Source organism: Brienomyrus brachyistius, chromosome 14, assembly GCF_023856365.1.
Source record: "Brienomyrus brachyistius isolate T26 chromosome 14, BBRACH_0.4, whole genome shotgun sequence".
NCBI classification, from domain to species: Eukaryota; Metazoa; Chordata; class Actinopteri; order Osteoglossiformes; family Mormyridae; genus Brienomyrus; species Brienomyrus brachyistius.
This window is the reverse complement of record NC_064546.1, coordinates 7,474,666-7,496,993: the sequence shown is the minus strand read 5'-3', so window position 1 is coordinate 7,496,993 and position 22,328 is coordinate 7,474,666. Positions and strand designations below refer to the sequence as shown.

The following is a 22,328-nucleotide window of genomic DNA, read 5'->3' as shown; positions in this document are numbered from 1 at the left end:
AAAATTATCTTTAAGTATTTGTCTGTTCAGTTACCATTCTGTCTATGCCATTATTTATTTTCTGGAGTTTTAATTTTATTGTAAAACATTTAGTGCTGCATTTACAAGTATCCAATGTGCAATATCATTATTAAGAAATAATCATAATGAACATATAGTTCTTATAAAAAAATATGGATATTGATCATGCAAACACGGTTTGGTCACATTTTGTTCGGTCGTTAAATGAATGAATCCAATGATGTCAGAAATTCAAACATGTCCCCTAAATAAAAACAGATCCAACCAGCTTTGGCCTGGAGGGCTCTTTAAGGCCAGTAAAAAAGCACAAAGCCTATTGCTCACATGGGTGACCAGCGGGGAGCCTCTGCACAGGGTTGAAAGCAGGCTGACGATGGTGGACACTTGGTTGCTGAGTTTGGAGTCAGCAGCAGAGGGTGTGGCACCGGTGGATGTTCTGCCGGGCTTGCATGTCGATGAGGGGCCAGAGACGGTGCCCCCGGCTGCGGCCATTCGTGACAGGAGCTCCTCAGTCAGGCCGTGCTTGGCTAGAGGCGCAGGATCCACACCACGGCGTGTGAACCGGTCCGCCAGGGAGGCAAAACACCGCAGGGCCCCATCAGATACCTGTGGGTAATGCATTGCAAGGTGTATTGGGAAAAACTTTTTCTTTGTACACACAAAATTGAAATATTGTATAAATGACTGCTGTGAATTAATCGCTTCACATTATGATAAGAATTGTGTGGCATCAATCAGTACTCCACAGCAGAACCCCTCAGTGCGATTAGTGACGTTCAAGTCACACCCCTAACCTGATGGTCTTCGTGCTTAAGCAGACTAGAGAGGGATTCCACGCAGGTTTCCAGGGAGGCATCCTGAGGCTCCATCTTTCCACAGAGACGAGACACCACAGCCATCGCTGAGTGCAGCGTGTCTTTGTGTACCAAGTGACCACTATCCCGAATGAAGGTCAGGACGCAGTTAAGGCCCCCTGCCTCAAACACAGCACCAGACTCCCGTGTGCATATCAGTTCCAGCACCTGACAAACGTGCAAACACACAAATAAGCAAGCATGATGTATAAACCTCATGATGTATAAACATACAAAAAAACCACTGTTAATAGTACATTATATTTATATGATACAGAAGAACACATGCATGGAGGAGGCGCCTGCTGTACCTTTACACACTGCTCTGCCAGGTCTCGACTGGTCCTGTTGTTCAGCTCTACAACCACCAACCGGTTGCACAGGGCTTTGATGGCACCATCCACTCCAACAATCCTCCGTGTGCATTCCGCAGAAACATCCAAGTAGTATGTTATGGCGCGGGCTGTCACCTCCAGAACATTGTCTGGGGCACTCTCATCCAAGAAGATCTTACACAGTGCTGGTAGAAATGTTCTAGGAGGACATCTAAAAAAAAAAAAAAAAACAGCAAAGACATTAAATTTTTGCAATTGTTATAATTTAAACTAGAATGGGTACTGTCAGAAACAGCAGCATTGTATTCCCCAGACAACCCTGTCACTTGCTCTGCTCATCTAATCTGTACTTGTTTCACACTCACCAACTTGCACAATTTCTAAAAGTACTGGATGGATCACCTAGAAATGTGAAAGTGAAGTACAATCTCAGGACAAATATATCAATCCTAGGGGGGCCCAGTGAAAAGTTTGAATACCATACGTATATCAGAAGTCTGCAGAGCCCGCATGATGTGATAAATATTTACATTGAAATGATGCTTTATTCAAAAATGCTTACGGTAAAGGGATGAGATACAATTTACGTATGCATCATTGGATTTGAACTCCTGAGCTTTGCACTATTTAGAGCAATGCTCCATCATCTGTCGAGCTAAGAAAATAGGAGACGAATAGTATCTGATATTCACTGAAAACAGAACATAATATTGTATTTCACAATTCAGGGATGCATGCCAAAAAACTGAAAAAAAAAATAATGTTCTTTACACTATATACAAGGGATTAGCTATAATCAAGTATTTTTCACACTTGTCTCTTTCACATAAGCCTAGTTCCTATTTCACTTTCATGTATGCACTAATAGTCCACGCATGGTCAAATGCATGGACTCATCTTCATATTATATTGGTGTGTTCATAGAGATTGTTGCAGTCTGCGCCTGCATACAAGCAATGATATTCCACCAGACCAGCAGAGGGCAGATGTATTGCAAGACACACATACAAGCAGTGCAGTGAAATGGGTAAACTTTTATGAACAGTTTTAAAGTTCTTAGCAACCTTGGGTGGCATTAAGATAATACTGCATACCACTGTAATTTGAAATCCTAGTGACAAATTTATCAAATTCAGCAAATTTAAATCACCAAGATTTCAAAACACTGGAACAGGGTTGCTTTTGAAAATATCATATACCGCAGTACAATGTCTGGACAATATGAAAAAACAGACATGTGCCTCCACACCACCACATACAACTACTCATTGTTACTATTCTTCTACTATTTCTTGATTAACCTCTGCTGCCACCTAAAGTAAGTACCTACTCAATTTCCTTGTGCATGTGCAGTCAATGCACACTTATGCGCAAAACGTCTGCCTGACAAAAATCTGGGCTACACGCACACCGTCCAGCGCGTAGCCCCAAAGATAAAAAATTTTCATTCACCCTGTGCAAGAACTAAAAGTTTTAGAGTATACCAATTCCTTGCCCACAAAATATTAAACACACACACAATTTATATTATAGATGTATATATTAGTGACAGCCAAAAAGACCCCACTAGATGCTGCTCTTGGCTTGCTTTGGGGCATACTTTGAGCATGTGTGTGGGCATATACATACATACATGGACACAAGATACACACTATATAGATAAAAGTATTGGGACACACCTCTATCATTGAATGCAGGTGTTTCATTCAGACCGACTAATGGTCACAGATGAATAAAATCAAGCCTAGCCATGCAGTCAGGTTTACAAATATTTGTAAAAGAATGCATTGAGGCTCAAAGAAATTCAAGCATGATACCATCATAGTCAATTTGTAGATTTCTTCCCTGTTAGTTATTACCTAGTCAACTGTAAAAGAAACTTAGCCACAAAGTGGCAGGCTACATAAAGTAACAGAGCGGAGTCACAGAGTTCTGAGGAACATAGTGTGCAAAAGTCACCAGTTCTCCGTTGACTCAATAACCACAGAGTTCCAAACTACTCCTGGCATTAAACCCAGCACTGCACCGGGAACTTCACGGAATGTGAATTATGGCCGGGCACCTGCATGCAAGCCTTACATCAAACTATGGACTATGGCTATGTCAAAAGCATTAGGATAGTTTGCAAATATTACAGTCACACACATGTAAATGAGTATGCAAACTAGTGTCGAACTGAAAATCTCACTCCAGCCAGCTTAAAGTTGGCAACCCTGCATTTTACTTGGAATGAACTGTAAAATGTACTGTTTTTGGTTGAAGCAGCTTGTCATTCCATTTGCGTTGTTAGTCCGACAAACATAAAATACATATGAAAATAAGATCGCCAATACCCAGCTGTAATAGTGATTAAAGTAATCAATTCTTTTGGTATTTATGTTTGTCTGTTGATACAGATTGTTAAGGGGCTATTTTGGGTTCACAGCAACGTACTTGCTGTGAAGATTACAGACTGTCCCATTGTTTTTTTGATAGGTGAACGGTACATTGATGCAATGGGCCATTAACAAAAACAAAAGGTGTGATATGCTGTCACTGCTGGCAGTTAAATGTCATCAAAAAAAACACTGGCAGTTCTAGTATTAATGCGTCAGCATACCATTTTGGACAATTCTACGTTTAGCGAAGGCACTTTTCTGATCACCACTCATATGTCGTCATATTTCAGAAAAGATGTTGGTTATATTTGATATATGCGGCAACCTTTAACAAGGCGGCGGACAATTTATGGCATCTGCTATTTTATAATGATATTTAAATTTTACATCCTTAAAGACAGCCTAAGTCTATCGAGTGTGCCAAGAGGCTGCTGGGATTGCTGCACTGTGCGGGAGTGGTGTAGATGCTGTGGGCACTTGTGTTGTGCGCCTATTGAAGAGGTGGACTGGAATTATTTGGAAGTATATTTGAGTGTTTGTGTGTTAGTACGGTTATGTGGGTGGTGGTTTCATTTTTTTATTTTGCAACTTTCAGAGGGGTTTTTGTGGTTTTTCGGCCTCCCTACAGCAACTTCGCTTTAATTTAGTTAAACGTGGTTCAGTAGGTAGGTAATTTTTCATTTGGTTATTTTAAAAGTTAATTTCTAAGGCTGTTATCTCTGACCCTATAGGATACGTTAAGTTCTGTTTTAACGCAAGTCTTTAGTGTTTTATTGTACTTGTATAGTTAATATAATAAAATGCCATTAATTAAATCAAGTCAAAGTTAAATACGTTATATAAATATACTGGGCTGAGAGTAAAGGATGGGGTCATAGTGAGCTAGTTGATTATGGGGCCAGCTCAGTGTTGTGTTTGCAAGATGTTTGCCCTTCTGAATGTTTGTGTCCAGTTGAACTTCATCTGTGAGCGATGCAAGTTAGTGGACTCACTCATGGTCAAGGTTCGGGACTTTGAGGAGCAACTGGCTCTCATCCAACACAACAATGAGTCAGAGGAGAGAGCTAATATGCATTTTAGGGAGACTGTGTGTACGTCACAAGGGGAGAGGGGGGAGAATGATGAACAGGTAGGTCAAGAGACCTGGGTGAATATAGGTCATAGACCAGGGGTCACCAACCCTATGCCCGCGCGCACCCGGTCGCTGGTCTCAGTTGCCCACAGACTTGTTCTAAACATAGCAAGTTGCCCTTGTGGTTCGCCAAAAATATAAATATATAAATTCTAGCGAAAGTTTCACACATGCAAATGTTATGGTCATAATCAAAATAAAAAAATATATACATATAAAAACAATGCATTTGTATGTTTCAAGGTCATAGTTTACCTGTCACCTGTGCATGACAATTAACCCTGCTTTTGCTAATACAAAATTACATGATTACACCGCGCTAAAAAGCATGGCTGAGAAGAGAAAGAAAACACATATTTTTAACAAAGACTGGGAAGAAGAGTTATTTTTTACATCAATACAAGATAAGTGTGTGCGTCTCATTTGTGGAGCTATGGTGGCGATTTCAAAGCGGCACAATGTGGAAAGACACTATCAAACCACTCATGGCAGCTTCCACACAAACTTCCCCCCCAAGAGTGCGCTTTGAGCGGAGATAGTGCGTGAGTTAAAGGCCGCTTTGATCAAATAGCAGTCTTTTTTCACAAGACCACTGAAAGAGTCAAAAAAGGCAACCAAAGCTTCATTCAGAGCTACACATTATCTGATTAAAAACAATAAGACGTTTTCTGATGGAGAGATTGTTAAAGGGGCTTTGATGTCTGACTGTTTTTAAAGACGAGAAATATCAGTCAAATGTCATCTCAAGTACAACTTGGGGCTAGTACAATGACCAGAAGAATGTCAGCTATATCTGAAAACTTGAATGAGCAGCTAGACAATGACTTAAGTACATGCCAGTGGTTCAGCATCCCGTGTGATGAGTCTGAGGACAGCAGCAGTACTACTCAACTAAAGGCGTTCATTCGGATGGTATTTGAAGATTTCTCTACTAAAGAAGAGTTCCTCACGCTGATACCACTGAGGACATCTACACGAGGAGTGAACATCTACAATGCGGTAAAAACTTTCTTTGTGGAGAAAAAAGTGCCGCCGGAGAAGTTTGTGTCGGTAACTACCGATGGGCCACCGGCAATGGTGAGATGCCGTGCGGGCTTCATTGCGCATTGCAAGAATGACCCAGACTTCCCACCTTTCTTACACGACCACTGTTTCATTCACCAGCAGGCGATATGCGCGAAAGTGACCGGGTTTGACCATGTAATGACGCTCATTGTAAAAATCAGCAACAGCATTCGCGCCAAAGCCAAGCAACCAAGCATTCAAGGTGCTTTAGGAGGAGCTGTCCGCGGAATATGGAGACCTGTTGGTACATACAGAGATCCGATAGCTCAGCAGAGGGCGGATTTTGAAACATTTCTTGGCACTTTTGGGTGAAATAAAGGAGTTCATGCAGAGCAGAGAAGAGGACACCTCCCTATTGGATGACATTGAGTGGTTGCTTGATTTTGCATTTTTAACAGACGTCACAGAAAAACTAAAGAATTTGAACTGTGAGCTGCAAGGCACAGGTAAGACTGTCATAAACATGATAAGTGCTGTAAAATCTTTTAAAGCTAAAATGAACATTTTCTCTGCGCATTTACAAACAAAAAGTGTTATGCACTTTTCCTCTATGCAAAAAGTTCTAAGTGACAATGCTTCTGCATCTGTGGCTTTTGATGAAGCTGTAGAAAAATACCGCCAAGTGATTAACAGACTGATGTAAGAGTTTGAGAATAGATTTTGTGATTTTGATCAAATTGCGCCGTGTGTCATTCATTTCAAATCGTATTATGTCAGTGGACATTACAGGCACAGCTAAGAACCTAAGTACAACTTTCACCTTGGATGCACGGCAGGTAGAAATGGAAATAATAACTTTAAAATGACCTGCACCTCAAAGCACACCTGAGAAGCCCAAACTTTTGGAACCTAGTGGACACAGAAAAGTACAAAGCTATCTGCAAAGCAGCCATGAAGGTTGCTTGTCTTTTTGGATCCACCTATCTCTGTGAATCAGCCTTTTTGAATATGAAAAAAAATAACACAGAACACGCCTAACTGTTTCACATCTGCAGGAGTCACTGAGAGTAGCAATGTCAAACTATAATCAGAATACAGCAAACTAGTGGACAACATGGAATGCCAGGTTTCTCACTAACTGGCAGATAAGACTTAACAGTGTTTTAGTAAAACACCATGTTACCTAGTCAATTGATCATTATTCATTGATTAAGTCAGATTCAAAGTTGGAGTTAGACACAATCTGATGTATTGGGGGAAAACACAGTTGACCTCTGTTTTTTGTTGAATGAAATTGTGACATGTTCATTTACACAAAAAAAAATGTTACTTTGATGATGAAACACAAATATTCTCATTTACAAATAATTGTCAAAAAGTAATGAATGTGAGTAATATTGTACACTTTTTGGAAATATATATATATATATTTATATTTATATATATATATATATATATATATATATATATATATATATATATATCCCCTCCTGGAGCCGAGACCTGATTGCTGGGATACTGCGAGAGAGTGGTGTTGAGCTGCGGCGATTGTTTTGGGATTGTTTGTGATTGTTTTTGGGGTGTTTGGAACGTATTTTCCGAGTGTTTGTGTGCTTTAATTGTTTAGTGGGTGGCTGTGTTATTTCTATTTATTGTTCTTATTTTGGTCGGCGTGAGTGCTTGTCTGTCCTGTCTGTTTATTAACAGCGCGATTGTTACGGGCAGTGAGCTGCGTTTTCTGTTCGCGTTTAACTCCGTAAAAAACACCGGCGGGGCGAAATAGCTAATAATATCTAACGTCGGTAACGTTACTCAGCGCCAGAAAAGGACAGTTGCTCCTGAGCTTTGCTCGGTCGCCAGTCGGGGCCGGGAGGACATTTTCCACTTTTTTCCCCGCTCCGGCAGTAGCCTGCTGTGAGGGGGTTTTTGTGGTTTTTCGACCTCCCAAGAGCAATTTCGATTTCGTTTTGTTTTTAGTTCATACTTGGTTCAAGCAGAAGTTCTTTTGGTAAGTAGTAGTAAATTTATCGGATTTAAATTATTATTTTTATTTAAAATTTAAGTTCCGTTTCAACCCAAGTAACTTATTTTAGTGTACTCGGCACTTTATTGCATTTAACGGTACGCTAATTAATCTTTAAAGTTAAATACGCTATATAAATTTACTGGGCTGGGAGTACGGGGTCATAGTGAGTTAGTTAATTATGGGGCCGGCTCAGTGTGGCGTTTGCAACATGTTTGCCCTTCTGGACGTTAGTGTCCAGTCGGACTTCATCTGCGAGCGATGTAAGCTAGTGGACTCGCTCATGGTCAAGGTTCGCGACCTTGAGGAGCAACTGGCTCTCATCCAATGTAACAGTGAGTTAGAGGAGCAAGTTAATACGCCTTTTAGGGAGAAGGTGTGTACGCCACTAGCCGGGAGGGGGGAGAATGAAGAGCAGAGAGGTCGAGAGAGCTGGGTGACCGTAGGTCGTAGACGCAGGAAAGGGCGTACACACGTTGCAGAGGCGGCATCACCTGAGGTGACTGTGTCGAACAGGTTTCAGGTTCTTCCAGCTTTAGAGCCGGAACGGACTGGGGAGGCAGGTGGGCCCTTGGGCACTGAGGAGCCCCCTCCCCCCAGGAAGAGGGAGGTTGTGGTAGTGGGGGATTCCATTATTAGGGGAGTAGACAGTTATGTGTGCACGCGTGATAGAGGGTCCCGTACGGTGTCTTGCCTGCCTGGTGCCCAGGTAGGAGACCTTCCAGATCGTGTGGATAAGCTTTTGGCCCCAGCTGGGGTGGATCCAGTTGTCGTGGTGCATGTTGGCACCAACGACATAGGCAAGGGTAGAAGGGCTGTTCTGCAGGATAAATTTATAGAAGTCGCCAATAAGCTTAGAAGCAGAACGTCCACGGTGGTATTCTCTGAAATACTCCCCGTGCCACGTGCAAGTCAGGCTAAGTTAGCTGAGATAAGGAAATTAAATGCGTGGCTAAAAGGATGGTGTAGGAAAGAGGGGTTTAGGTTTATGGGGCATTGGAGGACCTTCTGGAACAGGTGGGACCTGTTCAAGCCGGATGGGATGCACCTGAACCAGAGGGGAACCAGTGTATTGGGGAGGCGTATGTGTAGAGTCGTTGAGGAATGTTTAAACTAGGGACTGGGGGGGCAGGGAGGTTAGTTAACTATGTCAGTGAGGGGAAACGGAAAGCCCCAAATAATCATATTGTAAGTGGGCACCGTAATAGGCCTACCCTTTGTTGTCTGTATTTAAACGCCAGAAGTATTAGGAATAAAATTCATGATTTAGAGGCTTTTATCTCATCGGACTCTTATGATATTATAGGAATAACTGAAACGTGGTTGAGTGAAAAGGATGGACAAGAATATAATATGGATGGTTACACGTTGTTCCGTAAGGATCGTATAGGGAAAAAGGGAGGTGGTGTTGCAGTATATGTAAAGGAAAACTTGCAGGCAAGGGAACTTACTGATATAAATAAAACTACGGAAGCAATATGGGTAAAATTAGATGCTAAAAACTCAAATAGCCTAATTGTCGGTGTTTGTTACAGAACACCTAATATAGCTGCTGAGGAAAGCAGATTGTTATACAGTGAGATTAGGACTATGAGCAATAAAAATGATGTGGTAGTTATGGGTGATTTTAATCTACCAGGAATGCAGTGGGACATTGTCACTGGCTCTTCAGAAAATGAACTGGAGATGGTGGAATTAGTACAGGATTGTTTTTTTACTCAGTTTGTTAACACCCCTACCAGGGGAGATGCCATTCTTGATCTTGTTCTCTCTAATAACCAGGACAGGATTGGTAAATTAGACGTTTTAGAACCACTTGACAGTAGCGATCATAACATGGTCAAATTTGAGGTTAAGTTTAGTGTTCGAAGAGCTAAGTCCAAATCAAAAATATATAATGTTAGGAAGGCTGACTTTAAGTGTATGAGACTAAAACTAGAAACTGTGAACTGGATGCAGTTAAATAACAAAACTGTTGAAGAGGCCTGGGAATTTTTTAAAAGCACATTATTGCAAGTGCAAGAGGACTTCATACCTGTTTCCAGCAAGAATAAATCTAGGAAATTGCAACCTAGGTGGTTTACTAGGGATATAAAGCATAAAGTAAGGAGGAAAAGGGCTTTGTTCCAGCAATGGAAATTAACTGATGATGACAGAATTAAGCAGGAATATCTAAGTCTACAGGCTGAGTTAAAAAATGATATTAGACGAGCTAAAAGAAATGTCGAAAGGATGGTTGCATTGGAAGCTAAGGATGACGTTAAAAGTTTCTTCCAGTATTTTAACTCTAAAAGAGCTCTAAAACCTGAAATTACTAATCTGCAGGATAGTAAGGGTCTTATAATAGTAAACGACATTGATATAGCAAATGAGTTCAATGATAGTTTTGCACGGGTATTCACTGTTGAGGACCTTAGTAATTTACCAGTTATTACCTATCCAGCATTGTCTATAGCTAATATAACTGAAGCAGATGTTTTGCAAAGCCTAGCTAAGCTCAAAATAAATAAATCACAGGGCCCTGATGGCATCTTACCTATAGTGTTAAAAGAGATGAGGGATATTATTTGCCGACCCTTAACTTTACTGTTTCAAAAATCCTTATCTGAAGGTGTGGTACCTTCTGATTGGAAGCACGCCTTCATAACGCCTATTTTCAAAAAAGGGGATAGAAGTAATTTGTCTAACTATAGGCCAATCAGTCTAACTTGTATAACTGGTAAAGTTATGGAGGCTATAATCAAAGAGAAAATGATAGATTACCTGGACTCCAATAACATTTTGCGGGATAGCCAGCATGGATTTAGGAGAGGTAGATCCTGTTTAACAAATCTGTGGAGTTTTTTGAGGAAGCTACTCAGGAAGTTGATGATAAGAAGGCCTATGATGTCATCTACTTAGATTTCCAAAAGGCTTTTGATGTTGTCCCCCACAAGAGGCTCCTACTTAAACTCAAAGCGACTGGTATTTTAGGTACCGTAGCGACCTGGATTGATAACTGGTTAACAGATAGGAAACAGCGAGTAGTTATAAGAGGCACAATGTCACAGTGGGCTTGCGTTCATAGTGGGGTACCGCAGGGTTCGATTTTAGGACCACTATTGTTCCTAATTTACATAAATGATATGGATACCAATATATACAGTAAACTGGTGAAATTTGCAGATGACACCAAGGTGGGTGGTGTAGCAGATACTGAATTAGTGGCTCAGCAGCTACAGCGGGATCTTGATTTAATTAGTGACTGGGCCGATACCTGGCAGATGAAATTTAACGTCGATAAATGTAAGGTACTCCATCTAGGGAGCAGAAATATAAAGTACAGGTATTTCATGGGTGTCACTGAGATAAAGGTAGCTGATCATGAGAAAGACCTTGGTGTGTATGTTGATGCTTCCATGTCCCATTCTCGCCAGTGTGGGGAAGCAATAAAAAAGGCCAATAGGATGTTGGGGTATATCTCCAGGTGTGTGGAGTTTAAGTCAAGGGAGGTAATGCTAAGATTATACAATTCCTTGGTGAGACCTCACCTAGAATATTGTGTGCAGGTTTGGTCACCATATCTTAAAAAGGACATTGTGGCCTTAGAAAAGGTGCAGCGTAGGGCCACAAAAATGATTCCTGGTCTTAGAGGAATGTCATACGAGGAACGGTTACTTGAGCTAAATCTGTTCAGTCTCAAGCAAAGGAGATTGAGGGGGGACATGATCCAGGTATATAAGATTCTAACAGGTTTGGATGCTGTTCAACCAAATAGTTACTTCAGCATTAGTTTAAATACACGAACTCGTGGCCATAGGTGGAAATTAGCGGGAGAACATTTAAAGCTGGATTTAAGGAAGCACTTCTTTACGCAGCGTGTAGTCAGAGTATGGAATAGCCTTCCTGATAATGTAGTGCAAGCTGAATCCTTGGGTTCCTTTAAATCAGAGCTAGATAAGATTTTAACGACTCTGAGCTATTAGTTTAGTTCTCCCCAAGCGAGCTTGATGGGCCGAATGGCCTCCTCTCGTTTGTATAGTTCTTATGTTCTTATCATGGTGGAGGGGTTTGCGTGTTCCAATGATCCCAGGAGCTAAGTTGCCTGGGGCTTTATGCCCCTGGTAGGGTCACCCAAGGCAAACAGGTCCTGGGTGAGGAACCAGACAAAAAGCAGCTCAAAAGACCAGTCATGATGAAGAAAACATGGACGCACGTTTTCCCTCGCCCAGACGTGGGTCACCGGGGCCCCCTCCAGGAGCCAGGCCTAGGGGTGGGGCTCGATGGCGAGCGCCTGGTGGCCAGGTCCACACCCATGGGGCCTGGTCGGGCACAGCCCGAAGAAGGCACGTGGGTCCCCCTTCCAATGGGCTCGCCACCTGTAGGACCCACTGCGACATTGTGCCTCTAACAACTACCTGCTGCTTCCTGTCTGTTAACCAGTTTTCGATCCAAGCTGCTCCAGTTCATAAAATCCCAGTCATGTTAGAACAGGAAGGGGCCATCCTCCGACTGTTCCCACAAAATTGTCCAAAATGGCTTAGAATGCTGCAGCATTAAGAGTTCCTTTCACTGTAACTAAGGGGTCAAATCCAACCACTAAAAAACAACCCCACACCATAATCTGCCTTCCACCAAACTTTACACTTGGCACAAAGAAGTCAGGCAAGTACCGTTCTCATGGCAATCGGCAAACCAGACTCGCCCATCGGATTGCCAGGCAGAGAAGCATAGTTCATCACTCCAGAGAACACATCTCCACTGCTCTAGTGTCCAGTGGTGGCTTGCTTTACACTACTGCAACGCTTTGCATTGCACTTGGCGATATAAGGCATGAATGCAGCTGCTCGGTCATGGAAACCCATTCCATGAAGTTCTCCACACACCGTTCTTGAGCTAATTTGAAGGCCACACAAAATTTGGAGGTCTGTAGCTATTGACTCTGCAAACAGTTGATGACTTCTGCACATGGTGCGCCTAAGCATTTGTTGTCTTCAGTCTGTGATTTTACGTGGCCTACCACTTCATGGCTGAGTTGCTGTTGTTCCCAATTGCTTCCACTTTGTTATAATACCATTAACAGTTGACCGTGGAATATTTAGAGGCAAGGAAATTTCAGGAATAGACTTATTGCACAGATGGCATACCATGCTTAAATTCACTGAGCTCCTGAGAGCGACACATTCTTTAGTAAATGTTTGTAGAAGCATTCCGCATGCCTAGGTGCTTGATTTTATACACCTGTGGCTATGTGTGTGTATAAACTAAGTTTAATTTGTTTAAAATTAATTTAGAGATATATAAAACTGCTACAAAAAAATCACTGCTAAAACGTATAGATGCATTGCTTATGCACATCTTACATAATACTGTTATATACACACACACACAACACAAAATTTTTATTTATATACATTTTATTTATATTTACTAGTTAAACATTTGTTTATCTGATCTGCAATATTCGGAATTCTTTTCTTCCAATATTGATGGATAAAATGGTAAGCAAGTCAATTTCCCTCATTTAAGAAAAAATTTTATGTAAGGTGCAGGATTAAGTGAGCGTAATCAGTAAAGTGTAGTCATTAAAAATAAGAAAAATTAACTCACGTTTCAAAGCACCTGTCCACATTATCAGACATAAGTAGCAGCATGCAGAGCTGTTCCAGAGCAATCAGCTGCATGTCCCTCTCATCACCCTGGCCCATCTGGAGCCACTCCAGCAAGGTGTCCGGGTCCACGTCTGCCATGCTGACTGGCTGTACTCCAAATCTGGCCAAAGTCTAATCACAGCTCAAGCTGGGGACAAAAAAATCTAGACATTCACTGGTTCTCTTGCAGTGTCATGTAGACAATACCTAGGAACAAGAAAATGAAAAGGTCAAACTCGAAGAAAAAAAAGAAAACATACACAGACCTGTATGACTAACCATGATTCAACACTCAATTCTAAGAAAATAAAATTTAAATTCAAGAATATACATAATTAAGATAATTGTCTTGGAACCATTTTGCTTACTATGACAATGCCACATTTCCCATCCAAAAATAACTACACCTTAAAATCAAAGTACTAACATGGCACACTCCCGTGTAACTTGATTAGTCGTATTAATTTGAAAAGACTGGTATGCAGTCTTCATCCTTTGTCTTTGAAAAATGACGAACAGTACGCTTTGTTTTAAACCAGTAAAGAGGTTTTTACGATATTCTGGAAAACAAGACAACTCAAAAGAAATAGAAGTTTTCCATATAGTTCTAAACACAGACATTTGGTGTACTCTGATAAGAGTATACTGTTGTTTAAGGCACATAAAACTGCATTAGCTTTGTTTTCTATTGCCAAGCTGTACCAAACATCATGAAAGGTAGTTATTCTATTACAATCTTAAGACATAATGTGAGGCTTTCAGCAACACCATACCAGGAAGTATGAGAATTCAGTGACCACTGTAAACTAAGCCAGGTTTTCTTGAACAGCCTGTGACACACATAGCACAGTAAAATTGAACTGCAATGCTTAAAATGAAGGAATTTAGTAAATGCTGTCAAACTAACAATTTATGGGTAATACTGGCATTTATTTGATTCCCTTGCTGTATGATTAAAAACGGCTGCAAACTGAAATAAAACATTTGTAACTGCATCATCATATATTTGTCTATGTCCTTACATCAGTGTTAGTTTTGATTTTTAATTAGTTTTTTGTATTATTTCAGAATCACATCTTTAACAAGCAATTTCCTTAAGGATTGGAGAGTGCCCATTGCACAACTGCACAAGACAAAAGCAATCAGTACAGACAGAACCAGGTAGAACAATCGGCACATAAGAATAAATAAGACATCTAGAGATAATAATCCTAGGTGGTCAATTATGGTGATAAGTATGGTAAATACTGAAAGTGCTCTTCTATCCAACCCTGACACTCTGAAGTTGGTGAACGGAACTGTCCTTGATCTACTGAAGTCTGGACCGTATCCTCCTCTCTGCCAGTGTCATTAGTACCCAGCTTCTCCCCCTAGCACTGATCCAGGCTTACTGATCTGTTGGCATCTGCCCACTTCACACTGCTGCCCCAGCACACATTATTAGAGGAGGCAGCACTGGCTACCACATACTTGTAGAAAACCCACAGCATTGTTTCAGAATTTGAAGGACCTGAGCTTCCATAAAACAACTGCTCTGACCCTTCTTGTAAAGGGCACTGCAGATCTTAGTTTGCTGTTAAAGTAGACACCCAGGTATTTGTGGTCCTGTACAATCTTCACCACATTGCCCCGAATGGACAGGGGAGTAATCAGAGACTGATCTCCTGTCCACTACAAGCTCTTTCGTCATACCAATGTTCAGTTGTACGACGTTCCTGTCACACCAGTCAACAAAGTTGTCCACCACCCTCCTGTACTCCATCATGTCTCCATCCCTGATACAACTAGCTACTGCAGAGACATTTAAGAATTGCTGCAGAAGGCAGGACTTTGTGTTTTACTTGGAGTCTGTGATATAGAGTACTGGAGAAAGGACTATCCCCTGTGGAGATTCTGTGCTGCATAGCAACTTCTCAGACACGATACTGAAGACAAACATACTGTGGCTGTTCAGTCAGATAGTCCATGATCCATTTCACCAAGGGAGCTTACACTTTCAAGGCCAACAACTTACTCCTAAGCAGGACTAGCTGGATGCTATTGAAGGTGTGGGAGAAATCAAACATGATTCACACAGTATCTCCTGGTTTGTCCAGGTGGGAGTAGGGACAGTGCAAAAGGAAGATAATAGCATCATAATTGCATCTGGACCTGGCAGACAACATGACCAAGGACCAGAGTATCTCCTGGACCTTTATCTGGAAAGTCTTCATGCTGTGTCAGGTCAGTGCCACTGGTCTGTAATCAAATGTTGAACTAGGATGTGCCTTCTTAACCCTCTGGGGCAGGGAACACACTTTCACTGACTGGGGCATGGTCACACATTTCATTCAATATCAAACTTAATTCATGGCAAAATTATTTCTTACACATTTGTTTTGGCATTACACTCATCTTAATCTTAGTGTACTTTGTAAATATGTAATATTTATGTGAAGTTTGTAATTTGACATCAAAGTATAGACATTGCAAAATGCAGTTTGGAACACTTGCAGAAAATTATAAAAGTACATAGTAAGCAATGGTGGAAGTTTGTTTTGATCCCAGATATCTAAAATCATGAAAAAAAAAATGCTGACTAAATCTGTAATCTGTCTTCTTTACAAAACATCCATTATTTATCAGAAGTATTAACGTTTTTAAAATTAGGTTAAATCGGCAAAAAAGTAAACCACGTCACCTTACTTTGTTTTACCTGCATCGGGGGCACGTAGTGCCGCTCTCACCTGAAGATCAAATCGCATGGCAATTAGATGAATAACGCAACGGTGAAATGCGATCCAGATACATCCCTATCAACACCATAAAAGGGGGGGGGGGGCGTGGCCAAGTGTGAATGGCTCATGCATACACATGAAAGCTCCTACATATTATAGTGACACGAGTTAGCTTTTTCTTATTTATTTAACTGAATTTTGCAACTACACAATTTAGTCATCTTCATGTAGCCAAGACTTTGGTGATCAGATATCTGGGGTCAAAACAAACTTTTAACATTGCTTACTATGTACTTTTATAACGTTTCTGCAAGTGTTCCAAACTGCATTTGGCAATGTCTATACATTGATGACAAATTAACTTCATATAAATCTGACACATTTACAATATACATTAAAATTAAGATGAGTATAATGCCAAAAGAAATATACAAGAAATAATTTGCCATGAATTAAGTTTGATATTTAAAGAAATGTCCCAGTCAGTGTAAGTGTGTTCCCTACCCCTAGACCCCAGAGAGTTAAACTTGCTGGCTCTATCAACATTGCCCAGTCACCTGCCTGTTGGACTAGTGGACCGTGATGGTCTTCAGACCCCTCTACACCTCACTGGTGTTGTTCTGCTGAGGCTCCTTTTCCTCCATTCTCCTGTAGGCATCCTTCCCCTCACTCATCTTGACTGACAGCTCTCTCTGTACCCCATTTACCCCTTCCTTGTCACACAAACGGAATACTTTCATCTCATTCAGGAGGGCTTTGATGCCCTTGGTGATCGAGGGCTTATTATTAGGGAAGTAGTGTACAGATGTTGTCAACACAGAACTTGATATAGTGTCACACTGTCCATGAGCCCATGAATGCCCATGCAGCTCAAAGAAAGCTTTGCAGTCAGTTGTTTCTAAGCAGTCTTCAGGAATTGCACTACTCTCCTCTGACCATCTCCTTACACTCTTTATTGTGATTGGTTCCCTTCACACCACAGGCATTTATTGTGGGTAGAGGTGCAATCTGAGGTGTAATCTGATCTTCTGAGGGGTGGAATGGCAGTGGAACTATAGGTCTCTTTGATACTGGTGTACATCAGGTCAAGCAACTACTTCTCTCTGGTCTGACAGTTCACATACTGGATGAAGGCTGGAAGTGTGCTGTGCAGGGTCATGTGGTTTAAAGTCCCCTGATATCAAAATGAAGGCATCAGGATGCCTCGTCTGGAGTTTTGTGATGGTCGCATGAATAACATCACACACCATCGCCACTTCTGCAGAGAGAGGAATATAAGAAATAACAACAATGGTGCATGAAAGCTCTCTGGGTAAATAATATGGATGGAGACATCATTATCAGCTCATTATCCAGGGTCAAGAAACTTTTCTCAATTACAATGTGGCCAGGGTGACACAATAGGTTGCTAACAAAACAGCAAGCTGCCTGCCTCTCCTCTTGCCACTTCCATGAGCAATTTCAGTCCAACCAAACATAGTGAAAGCCACATATCCACATCAGTTGAGAACAAGCTTGTGCAGCCACGTCTCTGTAAAGCACATTACACCACACTCACCAAACTCCCTATTTCTCACCAGTGTCCCAAGCTTGACCATCTTGTTATCCAGCAATCTCACAGTGCCCATGACAACAGAAGAGAGATACAGCTTGTATCTTCTCATTGTCTTTGTCTTGCTCACCTCTAGACTGTCATCATGTCTTGTTCCTTCCCTAACGTAAGTCCACCTCTGCAACCTCTTTTCATCCTCTCCACGGTTATGTCCAAAAATTGTCTTTGCTGTTCATTGCATTTTTGCCATTAAGTGTTCATGCATGTACATAATAATGCAATCACCTTTTCCAGTAGGCTTAGTGTTCGAACTACAAACAAAACACTTCCTCGAACCTCATGATTAGAGAGGACAACAATTCCTAAGCTAGGTAAAAGAAAAAAAAATGAACGCAAACTAAATCAAATAAAGCTTAAAAAAATTAATCAATTTGAAATCCAGTTTTAATCAGATTATGGTATGGTTTTAGTTTAATTACACAACTATTTAGTTTGTATTAGTGCTGTGCAATATGACTACAAATTTGTATCATTTTTTTTTTTTTTTTTTAAGATTCTGGCCACTTCACGGTATATCATGGTTTGCATTAGTGCTGTCCCAAACGATTATTCTCTAAACAATGAATCTAGCGATTATTTTTCCGATTATTCAACTAATCTAACAACTAATTTTTCAATCAATCTGATGATGAATTTCCATTCAGCAAATTTCCTTTTTGCAGGGTGGTAGAAGATGTCTCTCTAAGATTTATGAGAGTTGTGCAACATGATTGGTCAATGCATGCCTTACAAAATAGTGCTACACTGCTCGCACCGGCGATATTAGACAAAACTATATCAAAATTCAGTCATTAACTGATATAGTTTTAATGGTGCCAGCAGTGAAACAACTAGCCAGCTTATTAGCAGAATAACTTTGTATTGTAAATGAAAACCATGCTGCAGGTCCAATAAATTAAATATTGTAGTTCTCGAGTGGCAGAGAGATCATAAGGTGGACAGTAAAGTTCATTTATTAACAGACTATTTTATTGCGCAATTCTTAAAAGGACAGCGTTAACGTGCTCCCGAGGGGATAAAGTACTTTCCCTTACAATACGTTTAGCTTATCACTTAGTGCACTGCAGTTACAAAACATTTACGTAGTGTTACACAATGCGTCAACACTAAAATTCCACGGACGCATTTTTATAATCGACATTTTCGATTACATCAAATAATCATCCAAGCCCTAGTACACATCAATAAAATATGTTTTTAAAAAGGTTTGTTTATATTAATTATAAAATCATTTACATTATCTTGACGGTATAACCAACATGTGGTATTAGATTATTAATGTATATTCAGCATGATAACAATATGTTTTATTGATTATAACCAAATTGAGCTTGGTAACAACCTGTTTGTATAACCGGCATGATTTTAATAATTATTAGCATGATAAAATCAATAATAGTAGGGATTTTACTTTTCAAATATTCATTTAAATGGGAGACCTAATTATATTATATTAATTATATATGTATATGCAATCCAAATTTTCAGGCAGACTGAAGCAATAGTTAAACACCATAAAAAGTTATAACTTAGAAAAGGTACACAGTTAACAGGGGTTCCCTATCAATACCCCTCTGCACATCGATCCATAGCATTTCTAGTAGCAAACAATATTGTTTAATTTTCTGCCTATTGAAGCATTACAGCTGTTGTTTCAGTTATGATATAGTATGACGGTATATGAAAAAAAAAAATTAAACCACCCAGCACTATTTATTTTTTTTTATATATTTCACCTTCACCTTAAATTTCAGTAATTTTAATTCTAGGGATGCAGAAAGTTGTAAGACTATGTAACCCTGTTCATTTTTCCTATGGTTCAAGTGCATTGCACAAAAGAAGCCCAAAGATAAATCATTAGTTTAGTGAAATAGTATTTAATAATAGTAAGGAAAAAAACTTGTTAGTTTCAGAAGCAATATTTCTATTTTTCAATTAGTAGTTTTTTATTTTATTTTCGTATCTTATTTTGGTTTACAGAAATGATTTTCTTAACAATAATAATGCTGTCTTATGTATTGTAAGTGCCGATAGTTTAAAAATTCTTATTTTTAATATAATAGCCAAACCACACTCTATAAATGTGACTTAAGAGCAGATTTGCTCACCTGCGTGAGGCTGGCCCTCTATACATTTCAGATTAACCTTAGATTTTAAACTATTCTTAATCGTTTGTGGCAATAAAATGTTCATTTTTGCCGTTTTAGTTTGAGATATAAATATTTGTTTATATGGTGACATCACCAACATGAAGTTGGCCTCCCATTTGCATCTGATTTCACACAGATCGCAATCATGTGCTGAGTTTGTGCTGGTTTGTGTCATTAAAATGTTCATTTGCGCTGCTTTAGATATAAAGCTTTGTTTACATGGTCACGACACCAGTGTTTAGTTCTCCCCCCCCTCCCCGCCACATCTTATTTCGACCAAACCTATCAATTATTTGTGCCATTTCAAAATGTCTGTACTTGTTATTTCTGAGATATACGTCTTGGTTTATTGTATTACATGATCGCAGGATAGTGCTCATGCTCGCATTTCTCATGTAAACAAAAGGTGGAATGTTTGATGCCTTCATAACAAAGCTATACTCAGTCAGTCCTGAGCCAGATACAGCATTTCAATATCATGCAGAACATTTACATAAATGAGCAAGAAAGTAACACCACATACTACGTGCTGTTTACGTGCAGGCTTGAACCATGTTTTCATCTGTTCTGCCAACTGATCACAGCGTAGTAAATACATTCCTTGAGTTGTGGGAGCAACAAAACGAATGTATGGAAAGTGGGTTTTGAGGTGAAGGGGGCAAAGTGACAGTGTGCTATTTATAGTAGTATGGCGCATCACAAATTTTTTATTATGGCAGACATACACAGTGTTTTGCTACAAGGCAGTGAACGCCCCTCAGCACCAAATGCAACCAGTTAGTGCTTAATACTGTACAACAATTATAAAAAAACTCATTCTGCCTGCACTGCATATTTGTTGTGATGTCTTTACTTTCCCTCTTACTTGTTGCACAGTGGTTATATAAAAATGTCCAATAATGAAAAATTTTAGTTTGGGTTGAGTGGAGGGAGAGATTAACATTTACCCAATCACAACTGAGTTTCATAAAGGTGGCAACCAATGTAAGTTTAGCTATGAAACACTTTCACGTAGTGCAGGTGCAAGTGTTGGCTGTGATTGCCATTAATTAAAACCACCATCTTTTTAGTAAAATAATACCAAATGAAAGGTATGTCAAATTTTAAATAAATATTCAACCTTTTAATTGCGATCATGAGCACTATACTGCGATCATGTAATACAATAAACCATACTCAAAAATAACAACACAGACATTTTTAAATGACAAACTATTGAGACCAGTTTGGTCTAAATCAAATGCAAATGGACAGCTATCATGTCAAATATCATGTCAAACATCACATGTACTGCCAAGCTAAATGCAAACTTTCGTAATCTTCTTTAAGAAAAACATTTGTAAACATATTTTAATAATGGGAACACTTAATGAAGTGGTAAAGGATAACTTAAGGGATAACTTGAAACTGCATCATCATGATTGCAGCCTAACATATGAGCAATATGTCACAGATGGAAGGAATCAGATGCAAAGGGGAGGCCAACTTCACGCAAGTGATTTGCTCTGCAGTGCTGTCCCTGGCCTGACGGGGGTAGTACATGATGGCCTGGCACTTTGGCACAAGAGGTATGAAAATCTAGGATCACATACAGTCCAACACTACTGCTTGGGAGCCATGGTGTGGCCGCTTCCACAGTAAGTATGAACCTGAAGTTACATAGCATAATATAACCATATTCTTATTTTGCACAGCTGTAGTAGGAAGCTGTCAATCACACTCCCAAAAAAAATCTCATGATTCAAACATGTTCTCTATGTTTAAGTCTTGAATTACAATACAAAAGCATCTTTCCTATAGCCAAAAGAAATTGGGTGGAGGAGGAATCCCGAACAAAGACACAGTTCTGAGCCAGGAAATAACTGTGTGTAAACACTTCAATTACTGCCATGATTTAGTGCTGACTGTTCTGGATCTGCCCCCTTAATTTTATATTATTACACACATACACACACACACACACATACACGTGAGTGTGTGTGTGTGTGTGTGTATTTAGTAGGTATATGACAAAGTGATAATGAACTTGAAAATTTGAAACAAGTAGAACTAGAAACTTGAACAAACTTGAACTAGAAATTCGAACAAATCCGCAACTCGTTATCCGGACCTCTTCTATGCATTTGAAATGTGGAATTACGCAAGGCAGATCTAATGTATTGTATTTAGTAGGTATATGACCAAGTGATAATGAACTTAAGGTCCTTTTAATAGTGATTAAAGGAAATCACACATACATTGGGATGATTTGACCTAATCATATACATTCTAAAAATCAACATTTAAATCAACACCATAAAACCCATGACATCAAACACTGAAAATATTCTTCATAAATAAGAATTACATAAAATACATCCAGTTATCATCAAGCGACTGAAAAATAGAGTAATGGTACATAATTTCCCTGTCCAAATCAAATCCAATTACAATATTAGTTATTTCAAGCACACAAACTTTTCACAGGACTC

General features: G+C 39.8%; 1 protein-coding gene across 1 annotated transcript in view; it reads right to left on the bottom strand.

The window, feature by feature from the left end:
- hectd1 (HECT domain containing 1) overlaps window positions 1-22,328 on the bottom strand; it is a 57,814-nt gene that overhangs the window by 33,775 nt on the left and 1,711 nt on the right. Inside the window, 4 exon segments of the mRNA XM_048974904.1 lie at window positions 346-627; window positions 816-1,043; window positions 1,187-1,421; window positions 13,338-13,585. Coding sequence (XP_048830861.1) covers window positions 346-627; window positions 816-1,043; window positions 1,187-1,421; window positions 13,338-13,477 — 885 coding nt within the window. The 5' untranslated portion in view covers window positions 13,478-13,585.